General features: G+C 53.7%; 1 protein-coding gene across 5 annotated transcripts in view; it reads right to left on the bottom strand.

Moving 5' to 3' along the window:
* Positions 1–13,949, bottom strand: part of HDAC4 (histone deacetylase 4) — a 290,084-nt gene that overhangs the window by 79,607 nt on the left and 196,528 nt on the right. For 4 of the 5 annotated variants that reach the window (XM_042244201.2, XM_027967041.3, XM_042244213.2 and 1 more), the window contains exon 6: positions 5,779–5,899. In XM_042244201.2, coding sequence (XP_042100135.1) covers positions 5,779–5,899 — 121 coding nt within the window. The remainder of the gene's footprint in view (positions 1–5,778; positions 5,900–13,949) is intronic. The other variant, XM_042244206.2, reaches the window with a different exon arrangement.

Raw genomic sequence — 13,949 nt, 5'->3', positions numbered from 1 at the left:
ATACACACACACACACCACACACACCACACAGACAGACATACACACCACACACACTATACACACAGATACACCTCCTACACATACCACACACACACAGATACACACACACACCACACACACACCACACAGACAGACATACACACCACACACACTATACACACAGATACACCTCCTACACATACCACACACACACAGATACACACACACACACCACACACACACCACACAGACAGACATACACACCACACACACTATACACACAGATACACCTCCTACACATACCACACACACACAGATACACACACACACACCACACACACACCACACAGACACACATACACAGACATACACACCACACACACTATACACAGATACACCTCCTACACATACCACACACACACAGATACACACACACCACACACACACCACACAGACACACATACAGACATACACATCACACACACTATACACAGATACACCTCCTACACATACCACACACACACAGACACACACACACACCACACAGACATATACACCACACACACACTATACACAGATACACACACACACACCACACACAGCACACAGACACACATACACAGACATACACATCACACACACTATACACAGATACACCTCCTACACATACCACACACACACAGACACACACACACACCACACAGACATATACACCACACACACACTATACACACAGATAAACACACACAGACACACACACACACCACACAGACACACACACCACACACACACATTATACACACAGATACACCTCCCACATATACCACACACACACAGATACACACACACAGACACACACACACTATACAGACAGATACACTTCCCACATATACCACACACACCCACAGACACACACACTACACACACATACACACCACACACACACTATACACACAGATACACCTCATACATATTCCACACACACAGAGACACACACAGACCACACACATACACACAGACACACACACACACACTATACACAGATACACCTCATACACATACCACACACACACCACACACACACACAGACACAAACAGACACACACAGACACACACACCACACACACACTATACATAGATACACCTCCTACACATACCACACACACAGACACAAACACACACACTATACCCACACACCACACACACAAACGCACATACCACACACAGACACACACAGACAGACACAAACACTACATAGACACACCACACAGACCACACACACAGAGACCACACACATATACCACACACACATAGACACAAACACACAGACCACACAGACACACACACTATACACACAGATACCTCATACACATACCACACACACACACAGACCACACACACACACAGACCACAGACATAGACACACATACTACACACACAGATACCCCTCATACACATACCACACACAGACACACACACAAATAGACACACCACACAGACACACACACAGAGACCACACACATATACCACACACACACATAGACACAAACACACAGACCACACACACACACCACATAGACACACACACTACACACACAGATACCCCTCATACACATACCACACACACCACACAAACACACATACCACAGACATAGACACACACACTACACACACAAATACACCTCATACACATACCACACACAGACACACACACAAATAGACACACCACACACACACACACAATATACACAGATACACCTCATACACATACCACACACACCCCTTGTACCCCGGGGGCAGAACGTGAGGCGCTGCTCTTCTAACTCAGCTCCAACCAGAATCACTGTCCAGGTGTTTGACCTGCCCTCCCAGCTGGGAGGAAGCGCCTGGAGTAGCTCTGCTGTGATCCTGGCTGACAGAAGGGGCACCGTGTCTTAAAGACCATCGGTCCTCAGTGAAGATGGAAGACAAACACGCCTGCTTTTTCTTTCTAAACATTGCTCTGACCGTGATACAGAACACAGCCAAACACAAACTCAGCCATTTACCAAGTAATTTAGTAAATTTAGCCATTTAACTAAATCCTACCAACAGCTGGCCTTTCCCAAGACCTCAGGTTTATGCAGGTGACTAACATTTGTAATCGCTCACACCAGCACTGTCCAACAGAAGTAAGACAGGCTGCGTGTGCAATTTAAAATTCTCTCTTGGCCACGTGAGCAGGAACAAAAAGAAAGCAGTGAAATCACGTTCAGTGTTCTTAATCCAATACACCCCAAATCCTATCAGTGCAACTAAAAAGTACTAAGGAGATGGTTCTCATGTCCCACATCCGGCATGTCTGACGTTCACAGCTTGTCTCCATCTGAACAGTCCATTTCGATGCCCCGGAGCCCACGTGGCAGGCGGCACGGTCTCCTCCGGTGCACCTAAAACTGGGGGTTATGACCCAGGTACACCGTAGAACCATGCCAGTGCAGCACAGAGAACAGCCACCTCCACGGGAAGGCCCTCGGCCCCCTCCCAGGCCACTGCCACTTGGCTTCCTGTCCCTACAGACTGGCTGTGCCGACTCTAGGACCACATGCAAATGGCATCTGAAGGCACAGACTCTGCGTCTTCTCCAAAGCCTGATGCTTCTAGGTATGGGCAGGCCGCCCCCGGCCTTGCTGAGCAGATGCAAAAGCAGGTGCCCGTGTTGCCATCACCTGCTGGCGGACACTCAGCTACTCCCATGCTTTGGAGCCAATGAGCAGAATTGCTGTGACCATCAGAACACAAGTCACTGCCCGGATGGAAGACCTCACCTGCTCTTAGGGACACACCTAGGAGAATGGGCCATGGGTCATGGAGTGGGCATATAGGCAAGAATGCTGGAGTGGTTGCCATTTCCTCCTCCATGGGAATCTTCCTGACCCAGGGAGAGAACCTTTATCTCTTGCATCTCCTGGCAGGTGGATTCTTTTACGGTTGAGCCACCTGGAAAGCTGGCACTGGGTCTGTTCAATTTCAGCCGTTCCTGTGTGTGAGGGGGCGTCCCGCTGTGCACTGCATTTCCGGGGTGACTAATGATCTTCGTGAAATTACTGACCATTTGCATCTTATTTTGTGAGGTAATCAGTTCAGTCACTCAGTCGTGTCCAACTCTTTGCGACACCATGGATTGCAGCATGCCAGGCTTCCCTGTCCATCACCAACTCCTGGAGCTTGCTCAAACTCATTGTGAGGTATTGGCTCGTGTCTTTTGCCTGTATTTTTTCAGTAGGGTGCTTGTCTTTTTGTTATGGAGTTGTGAAGTGAAGTGTTACTTGCTCAGTCGTGTCTGACTCTTTGTGCCCCCAAGGACTGTAGCCTGCCAGGCTCCTCTGTCCATGGAATTTTCCAGGCAAGAATACTGGAATGGGTTGCCATTCCCTTCAGGGGATCTTCCCAACCCAGGGATCGAACCTGGGTCTCCTGCACTGCAGGCAGACTCTCTACCATCTGAGCCGCCAGGGAAGCTCTTTGAGTTGCAGCACTTCCTTATGTATTTTGGATCAAGGGCTCGGCTGCTCACATTCATTGTGAATATTTTGTTTCTGTCTGTGCCTTGCCTTTTTATTTTCTTAAGGGTGCCTTTCGAAGGATGAAAGTATTAAGTTTTGATTAAGTTTACATTTTTGGTTTATAGTTGATGATTTTGGTGTTCAAAGATCTCCTTGCTTACCTCTTCACCAACGTCATGAAAACGTTCTTCTACGTTTTCTTCTGGAAGTCTTAACAATGCAGCTTTTATGTTCAGGTCCATGACACCTGAGCTGACCACACGGGTGGAGTGAAGCTGGAGTCCTGGTGAGGTTTTTCTCTATAGAGATGGGTTTCCCCACCTTGCCGTCATGCAGCAAGTGAACATGACCCATGATTTGGTTTGGCTTGTGTGACAAATCAAGAAGCCCACCACGTCCAAGGCAGGCAGGCCCACTCCCTCTGACGCCACCGAGGTGAGCCCTTCCCCCACTGCAGCGGGAAAGACGGATCTCCCCACCAAGCACTGGACCGGGGCAAGCAAGCCTCCTCCGCATCTGGGCCACCCTGCCGGCCAGGGAGCCATATCCAACCCTTTGGGACCCTGCCCCCAGGCCCAGCCTGCGTGCCCCCGCCTCCCCCTTCCAGTTCCCAGGTGCTCCTTGCTGACCCCCCTCCCCAGCAGCCCCCAGCACTGAGGTGATGCAAGCTCCCAGCCCATGGACTCTGTCCCCCTCTTTACATGCAAGCACATCATCATGGCGTCTATTCCTGGAGACTGGACGCCCCACCTCTCCACTCACGGGGGTCCTGACACCCCAGTCTTCCCTTTGCGTCCCTGTGGCCACCATCCATTGACTCCGGCATGGCCAACCGTGGTCCTCCTCCCACCACAACCTCCTCTGGGCCCACCGCCTTCTTAGCGCTGCTCCTGAAGACCCCTGCTGCTCTCAGGGCAGGGCCTCTGCTGAAAAGCTTCCTGGCCTGCAGATCACATCACCCCTCCCAAGGGAGGGTCCAGGGGCGCTGCCCACCTTTACCCGACAGGCTACTCCCCGGGGTCCTGGACCCCCTCAACCCCACCCAGCTTCTCCTCCTGCCCTGCCCAACCTACCACAGTGCAGGGCATTTGCCTGGTAGCCCCCCCTACAAAGGAGGACAACAGAGCCTTCCCAGCACAAAACCCAGGGGGTGGTCACTAGCGGGGAGATGACTGATCAGTGCCGCCACGTAGTGGGGCCCCCAGGAGCACGACCCCAGGACTGCCCCCGGGCCCCAGTGTCCAGCGCTTGGGGCACGTGGCCGCCATGGGCGGCTCTTCGAGGCAGCCGCTGCCGTCGCGGCTGTGGGCGGGTGGTGGCGCTGCTGAGCCCGCAGCCGGCGGGTGCGGGTGCAGCCGGAGCGGTTGTGTGTTGTGGGGGCTGCCGACACTCAGAGCGGAGATGGCTTCAGAACCAAACGTCCTTTAGGCCAAATCTACTGAAACAAACGCGTTCATTTCTATGTGATCTGGCAGCATGTTAGCAAGACTGCTGTCCATCTCGGGGCTCCAGGAAGAGCTATGCTTTCCCTCCATGAATGAATGATAATCCCATTTTATTTAAAAAAGCTGCCGATGAGGCTTCTTCCAGGACAGAATCACCCTTGAAAGGAGAAGCAAACGATATCAAAGCAGAAAAAACCCGTGGGGCACCCTGGACTATGGTCTGAAGCCACAGAACTTCGTCACTGCACTTCCAGCTTGGCCTGGGTCGGTGGCCAGCCCCTCAGAGCCACACGTGGGCCCAGAGGAAAGACCCAACACAAGCAATCCCGCCACCAAGTTCAAGTCCTCTTTGCCAGGCTCATCGGCCTCTGAGCACTAACAGGCGGTTTGTGGTCTCTGTCAGTTACGCAGGCTCTGGGAGGGTTCTTAGTATAAAAACAATAAAAAGACCACAGGTGCTTTTGACTTGACCAGTAATCAATAACATGTTGGGCAGAAATTCAGTAGGTGCATATGGACGATTTAGACCAGAGTTCCGGTTTAACAGGTGCCTTTTGTGGCCAAAAATTGCATGAGAAGCCAAGAATATGGTCAGACACCGCCCCACGAGTTTCCCTTTAATGTTTGTTTAAAGAGCAGCCCTCTCTGCATCTGGACAACAGCCATGTGCCCTGACCACTGGACCACTCGGGTCTGACCACGTCTGCTGCTGGCTCAGGGAGCATCTAATTCCACACCCTCCCGGGGGGAGAACCGAGCGCCCCTCTGGTCTCCCACGGACCCCGTGTGCCCGGGGCCCTCCACGTACCCGTACCAGTAGCGAGGGTCGCTGGACATGCAGTGGTTCAGGTTCCGATGAGCCAGGGCCTTCTTTTTATTGAGGACAAACTCCTGCAGCTTCATCTTCACTTCCGTGCTGGCCACGGCGCCTGGCGCGGGAGAGAGCGGGGGCGAGTGACTGCAGGCTCCAGCCCAGGGCCCCCTGCGCTGCATGCCGGAAAAGGCAGGACAGTGACGGGCAGGGGTGGTTCCCACTCAGGATGCCACTGACACCAGAGAGCATCTCATGGGAAAGAGGGGGATCGGGGTTGAAGGGAGAGAGCTTCTTCCCAGGAACATTTCATACAACTGCATTTCATTTAAAGTGCAGACGGAATCAGCACAAAGACCGAGCGCTACCTAACACAAATCCCCTGCGGAAGGAAGTTCTAATGGTCTTCCATAAGAGGAGGGCCTGAGTTAGGAGTGCAGCTGTGCGGTTTCTTTCTCATGGCAGCAAAGCGAGGCCGAGCCTCAGAAGAGGTTTTGTGCCAACTGAAGAATCGTGTCTAGACAGGGACGAGAGTGACAGCGATGTGGCCTGCCTCGCGGGGAACGGGCAAGGCAAGGGCGGCAGGCAGGGCAGCCGGGGGCCTGGCCAGGCATGCCGGAGGGACAGTCCTGCTCTTTCTAGCCTACAGCTACCTCCTGAGGTAAGGCGTGTTTCACCAAGTGGGACCAAAGCTGAAATCTTGTGTTTTGTGCTTTTCTGGTGGTGGTGGCGGTTGTTCACAGCCCCGTTAAAGAAAACCAGCAAATCGGAGAAAAGACACTAATAAAGGCCAAAGCCACCGCCCTGTCTCAGGGGCCGCTGGCATCTGATCTGTGCTCCTCAGAGCTGCAGTGAGACACCAGGGCACATGGGATCTGTCCATCAGAGACACAGTGTCGTCCCTGTTGTCCCAGTATCCAAACAGCATTCGCAAGGGTGGGAAAAGGCCTCACGAGGTGAGCCAAGCCCACTTCAGAAAGCCCGTTCCGGATTGGGAGACGGCTTCAGACATTCCCTTTTGTTGTTTTTGTTAGAAACGATGTTGGCCAACATTTATGAGTATCACCCACCCACCGCCTTCCCCAGTGGCTCAGACGGTAAAGACTGCCTGCAGGGCTAGGATAGACGCGGGTTCAGTCCCTGGGTCAGGAAGATCCCCTGGAGAAGGAAGGGGCAACCCACTCCAGTCTTCTTTATGGAGAATCCCATGGACAGAGGCTGTCAGGCTACAGTTCACAGGTCACAAAGAGTCGGACGTGACTGAGCAACTAACACTTATCATCCCCCACATGTAGGATTATTCCCACAGAAGGGATGAGCAAAGCAGCTGTGAACAACAAAACAACATTATAACCCTTGAAGAATCTAAGCTGTTTTCCAAAATGTCTCTATACAATGACCACCACACGCCACCCACTGGCCACAGACCGGGAGCCAACGTTTCCCTATCAGTACTTGAGAGTACCAACTAACCCGTGTTTCTGCCTATAACAGTACTCAAGAGTACCACCTGACTCTTACTCTCTATCAGCACTCAGGAGTACTACCTCACTTTGTGCCTCTTTCAGGAGTTGGGAGTACCCCCTGACCTTGCATATCCATCAGTACTCAGAGTACCATGTGACCCTTGTCTCGATCAGTACTTGGGAGTACCACCTGACCGTGTGTCTCCATCAGTACTCCAGGGTACCACCTAATCCTTGCTTCTATCTATATCAGTACTGAGGAGTACCCCCTGACCTTGAGTATCCATCAGTACTCAGAGTACACGTGACCCTTGTCTCGATCAGTACTTGGGAGTACCACCTGACCTTCCATCTGTACAGTACTCAGGGAGTACCATCTGACCCTCTTCTACCAGTACCTGGGGGTCTCATCTAACTCTGAGTCTCGTTCAGTACTCAGGAGTGCCACCTGACCTTCAGGATCCATCAGTACTAGCCAGTACCAACGGATCCTCATCTATCGGTACTCAGGAATGCCACTTGGCCTTGTTGATTGGTACTCACATGTACCGCTCGACCCCATGTCTCTAAGAGTGCTGAAGAGTACCACCTGATCCTTGTCTGTCAGGATTCTGAAGTACCACTCAATCTTGTCTACTAGCACTTATGAGTACTGCCTGACCCAGCATCTCTAAAACAGTATTTGAGAGTACCCTGACCCTTTATAACAGTACTCAGGAGTGCCACTTGCTGCAAATGAGAAGACCGAGTCTCACTGCCAAGCCCTTGATGGCCACCAGGATGCACTGGTGTTTCTCTCTAGTGATGCTCTTCAGTGATGCTCTCGGCTCAGTTTTCTCAGAGTCTTCCCGCGGTGTGTGCGGTAGTGGTGCTGTGGGTCTGTGTGTACAGTTAACATTTGTATCCTTTAGCGTGCCTTTTTTTTTTTTTTGCAGTAATACACTTATTGTCAGCCATCACACATTAAGGCATGTTTAAACCTCATCACTAATGCTGTTCAGTTCAGTTCAGTTGCTCAGTTCAGTGTCCGACTCTGTGCGACCCCATGGACTGCAGCACGCAAGGCCTCCCTGTGTGTCACCAACTCCTGGAGTTCACTCAAACTCATGTCCATTGAGTCAGTGATGCCATCCAACCATCTCATCCTCTGTCGTCCCCTTCTCCTCCTGCCTTCAATCTTTCTCAGCATCAGGGTCTTTACCAAGGAGTCAGTTCTTCACTTCAGGTGGCCAAAGCATCAGAGCTTCAGCTTCAGCATCAGTCCTTCCAATGAATATTCAGGATTTGTTTCCTTTAGGATTGACTGGTTGAATCTCCTTGCAGTCCAAGGGACTCTCAAGAGTCTTCCCCAACACCACAGTTCAAAAGCAGCAATTCTTCAGCAGTCAGCCTTCTTTATGGTCCAACTCTCACATCCATACATGACCACTGGAAAACCATAGCTTTAACTAGATGGACCTTTGTTGGCAAAGTAATGTCTCTCCTTTTTAGTATGCTGTCTAGGTTGCTCATAGCTTTCCTCCCAAGGAGGAAGCGTCTTTTAATTTCATGGCTGCAGGCACCATCTGTAGTGATTTTGGAGTGATTAATGCTGTAAGTAGGTGTTAACATCACCACGTGGTCCGGGGGGGACTCAGGATGGGCAGTCCCGGCGAAGTCGTTCTGATGTCCAGTCTCATTAGACCCCTGGCTCCCAGCTCCACACTCTGCGGTTCACACGAGGTTGGCCTCGGTCTCTCATTTCTCTTTAAAGTGTGGCTTATATTCTGATGCTGTGAGGTGGCAGCAAATGCTTGTCTGCCCTCAGTGCCTGGCACAGAGCTCCCGAGACCCTGTCACTTCTGAGTGACGGGAGCATGAGGAGTGCCCTGAGCTTAATGGGGTGACTCTGGGGGGCCTTCTGGTGGGGGGAGGGCCACCAGCAAGACAAGCCTCAGGAGAAGCTCGCAATTCTCAGCTCCACCTGAATCCTCCAGAGAGGAGAGGGGCTCGATGGAGGTGGAGCTGGTAACTGATCACGCTCACGTGAGGAATCCTCCGAAAACCCCAACTGTAGGGGTTCGGAGGGTGTCCAGGTTGGTGAGCACATCCACACCAGGAGGGGAGGCCCAACTCCACACACCAGGGGCTTCTGCACTTGGAGCTTTCCCACAGCACCTCTGTACCTGTTCCTGGGCGGCTCATCTTTTTGAAGCACTCGGCTTCGTTATTCTCTCGTTGGCCGCGCTGGGTCCTGGGCGCTGCCCATGGGCTGCGTCTAGCTGCAGCAAGCGGGGGCTGCTCTCCAGTCGTGCTGCGGGGCTTCACACTGCGGCGGCTTCACTTGCGGCCGAGCGCAGGCTTGGTGGTCGTGGCCCACGGGCTCAGCGGCTCCGGGGCATGTGCACTCTTTCCAGACCTGTGTCCCCTGCACTGGCAGGGCAGATTCCTATCCACTGGACCAGCAGGGGAGTCCCTCATTTTGTTCGACTCAGCCCTTAGCCTGTGAGATCTGATGCTTCCTCTGGGGAGATAGTATCAAAACTGAGCTAAATTGCAGGACCGTGCCACCCAGTGCTGCAGGAATTGCCTCTTGTGGGGAAATCCTCCACGTGCCTGGTGACCAGCAGTGTCAGGAGTGAAGTCCTCTGAGGGACCGGAGTGTACGCAAGACCAAAGGAAAAGCGTGAGACCAAAGAGCTGCGCTTTCCCAACACTGGAAAGAAAAGACTTGATTTTTCCTAACTCAAATGTTCCAGAGCTTGTTTTTATGGAGTCTATTCTAGCTTTCTCATTGTGATTTTTTTTTTCCCCCGATTTCCTGGAAGTTTTGAAATTGATCTTTGCACTGGTTCGGGAAAATAATCAGTTTCATTGTATCCTTGTTTTTCTTGTGTTGAGTTTTCATAAATAGGTTCACGTTAAAGGCAGCACTCCACTGAGGCCATTTCACGACAGATTTCAGGGTGCCGTGGATGAGGGTCAGGCAGAACGAACCCCCTGCGCACAGGACAATCCACGCTGCAGCAGGACCTGAACGAGACCCACCAGGAAGGCACAAGGAAAGTGCCAGACACTGAGTGCACGGCGAACAGTCCACTGGGGTTGCGGGGCTTTTGCCTCAGGCCTTCTTGGTGTCCCAGGAGACAACCCACCATCGCTGGAGCAGCGAGGCTCGCCCAGGCTCCATGTGTGAAGGGCAAGCGGGTGAGCCAGCTGCCTGGCAGAGCAGCCCAGACCGCGTTACAGACCCAGCGAGACCAGCACGAAAGGCCAAGGGAATGGTGATGCGACCAGGTGGTGGGAAGTGACCGGAGGTGTAAGATCACACCTCCGCTTTCGAGCAAGGCTCCCTGGGCTCCCTCCAAATGCAGCCAGGGCCGGGCTCGGACCATTCGGAACACTTTCAGCCTGTCTGTGTCTGTCTGGTCTGAAAAATCCCATGCACAGAAATGCTGAAATCTGCATATCAGGTGCCCAACACGCAGCCCCCTGGCATTCCGGATGGCCTCTCAGCCCCAGGTGGACACTCAACAGAATGCAAATGGTGGACCACAGCAGGACACAAGGTCCTGCAGGACACCCCCACCAGGGGTGGGGCCAGGAGAAACGGGGGCCCAGGGAGGGGCTTGGTGCCTGGCTGCAGCGCCAGGCTGGGGCGAAGTCCACTGGGAGGACAGGCAGCAGGACGACCAGAGGGCCTGTCCAAGGAGCTGACCCTCAGGTCCGTCCAAAGGGCCCGAAGGGGTAAACCAAGCAGACGAGAAGCAGGGTCCTCGGGGCACAGGACCCCACTCTGTGGGTGTCAGCTGGCCCGACTTGCCCAGGAAGCCCTGTGAACACGGATGCACTTGCCCCTGCAGAGTGCACGGCGCGGGCCGCGCTGGGGAGGGCTGGCCTCCCCGCGTAGTGCACGGCGCGGGCCGCGCTGGGGAGGGCTGGCCTCCCCGCGTAGTGCACGGCGCGGGCCGCGCTGGGGAGGGCTGGCCTCCCCGCGTAGTGCACGGCGCGGGCCGCGCTGGGGAGGGCTGGCCTCCCCGCTTAGCCACAACCCAGGCTCGCACCATGGGCTCCTGAGCTCTGAGGAGCAACAAGAATAGATGTCCGGTGCCAGCAGAGAGGGCACACCCATGATAAACACAGTGCCAGGCTGGGCAGAAGGGTCCAGACGCGGGCAGAGGCGCTTGCGCCGTCCAGGGAGACGACCACCCTGGGGCCCCTGGGGGACCTCAGAGGTGCCCACCAGGCCGGGGCACGGACGGTATTCCCGCTCCCCGAGCCGCCGCAGGGTCCTCACAGCAGGAGGTGCATCTGACGGGCCCTGGGCCGCCGCAGACACACGAGGCCCTTGTCCAGCTCCAGGGTGGGCGCGGACACCCTGCTGGGCTCTCATGGAGACAGAGGGAAACAAATCCAAGTCCCCAAACCCTGACTTCCTCCCCCATAAAAAAGACCTGGCTGTTCCCCTGACAGGAGAGAACTCAGAGCGGACGATGCTGGCTCTGCTCCTCATCCTCTAGTTACACACGCCCTCGCCTCTCAAAAGACCTCTCCACCTTAAGTGAAGGCTCCAGCAGTGACAGAACACCTTCAGCAAATGAGTCCGCATGTTTTGAATTTTTTTACTTAAATTAATTTCTGCTGACGATCACTCATTCATCTGACAGCCCTACAGGGAATATACTATGTGCCAGCAGTGAACTAGCTGGCGGGGACAGAGGTAAGCAAGACACAGGCAGCCTTCTGCCCCGGGGGGTGTCGGGGCAGTCAGAGGATAAGCTTTCAAGGAAACCCAGGCAGGGAAGGGGCTCTGGGTAGGGCCCACCTGCTGGGGGCAGAGGCCGGGGGCTCAGTGGTCCCTGAAGCAGGTGCCACCAGACATGTCTCCCAGGTTAGCGCCCGGGGAAGGAGTGATCACCCTACAAACGGGACAAAGAACGACTCTCGCGGGCTGGTGTCCCATCTTCTAGCTCCATCTTTTTTTTTTTCCCTTTTACACTTTTTTCATATTTTTAAATTTTTATTTATTTGGTCTTAGTTGTGGCATGTGGGATCTAGTTTCCTGACCTGGGATTGAACCCAGGCCCTCTGCATTGGGCATGGGGAGTCTTAGCCACTGGACCTAGCCATTAGGGAAGTCCCTATCTCCACCCTTTTGAGCCATTTTTAGGCAAAGCTAACAACTTCTCCAAGTGAGGGCGCCTTCCCCCCGCCCCCCAGGCTGTGGTTGTAACTACCAGAGAAAAATATGCACTTGTGTTAGTTCCAAACTGTCCAGAGGACAAAGACAGGTCTTCTGTTGAACTTTTTGTTTTTAAATGAATTTAAAGACAGTGTACCTTAGAGTCTGAAACATGGTATATTAAATAAAACAGATGAAAGAGCATGTGTTCATGCTGACTAAGATGAAAACTGCCATCAGCTCTAAGAAGTCACTGCTTTACCAAATCAACAGCATTAACTGGTATCAACCAGGAAAGCTGCAGAATAATCTAACAGCACCGTGGATGTTAAACGTAACAAACCTTCCAATGAAGAATTCAAAAAGAAATCCATCTTCTGAAGATCCCCAAGAAACGACACAACAGAAGCTCTGCACTACACTTTCAAATGCTTACAAACTGGAGATGCTAATGCCAGGGCCTCCGTGAGCCACACAAACAAGAATCTCCTTCATAGGTGAGGCCCGAGCAGCGTCCAACATGCGGCCTGCCAAGCCTGCCTTCTCTCAAGACCACACTCTGAGGGCTGCAGGGCCGATGCAAGCATGCCAAGTACCCACTGTACACAGTCCCTTATTAATAATAAACCCGACCACCCAAACCCACGAGCTGAATCGCTGGGGCTGCTGCTGCGATGAGCCTGGAGGGGAGCAAAGAACATTTCTACAGCCTGTCAAGGGGCTGCCCGGTAGGCAGAAGAAATTGTTTTTGACTTTGAACAGATTGAAACTGTTTTCAGAAGTCAAATCTTTTCATATTTTGTGAGGCCTGAGATGTTATTTTTATTGGAAGTTTCTGGCAGACAGGGAGGAAGCACTGTAGACCAAGCTGCCTTTGAGCGACCTGGTGAGTCCCTGGGTTTGCTGGTGAGCCGGGCGCACAGACTCGCTGACCCTCACCACCTAGCCCTCGTTCCTCAAAGAACCACCTACCGTCACTGCAAAGAGCCCCTGTAAGATCACAAGGAGGAGCTGGCAGGAGCAGGAAAGGGGGCGGGGCAGGAGAGGGGGCGGGGCGGGAGAGGGGCGGGGTAGGGCAGAAGTAGAGGGCGGGGCAGGAGAGGGGTAGGGCAGGTTATGGGGCGGGAGCGGGCTGGGCGGGAGTAGAGGAGGGGCGGGACCAGAGGGGGAGGGGCAGGAGAGGGCGCGGGGCCAGAGCAGATGCCCTCGGGGACCACGTGGGCAACTCAGCAGCCTCTGGGTGCCACATGCCTACTGTTCCACAGCAAAGCCCCTCACAGGGCACCTGTGGGACCACATGCTGTTGTCCGTGGGGCGGGGTCTATGGAAGGCAGCCCCCACGCGGTGGACACAGTGGGTGGCCACGGAGCCTCCAGGATCCTCAGGCCCCTAACTCAGAGCGAGGGCAACCACCCCGACCCCGGTTCGCAGTCTCCACTGCACCTTACAGTCATCCCGGGAGTATTAGCAATGAAAGCTGGCGCCCATCCTCCGCCCCAGATAAGCCCATCCTGACAGCCCGAGTGCTGGTGGTTCGTGAC

The sequence above is a fragment of the Ovis aries genome, chromosome 1 (genome assembly GCF_016772045.2).
Source record: "Ovis aries strain OAR_USU_Benz2616 breed Rambouillet chromosome 1, ARS-UI_Ramb_v3.0, whole genome shotgun sequence".
In the NCBI taxonomy this organism is placed as follows: domain Eukaryota; kingdom Metazoa; phylum Chordata; class Mammalia; order Artiodactyla; family Bovidae; genus Ovis; species Ovis aries.
Note: the sequence above shows the minus strand (reverse complement) of the source record. Positions and strands in the feature narration are given on the sequence as shown.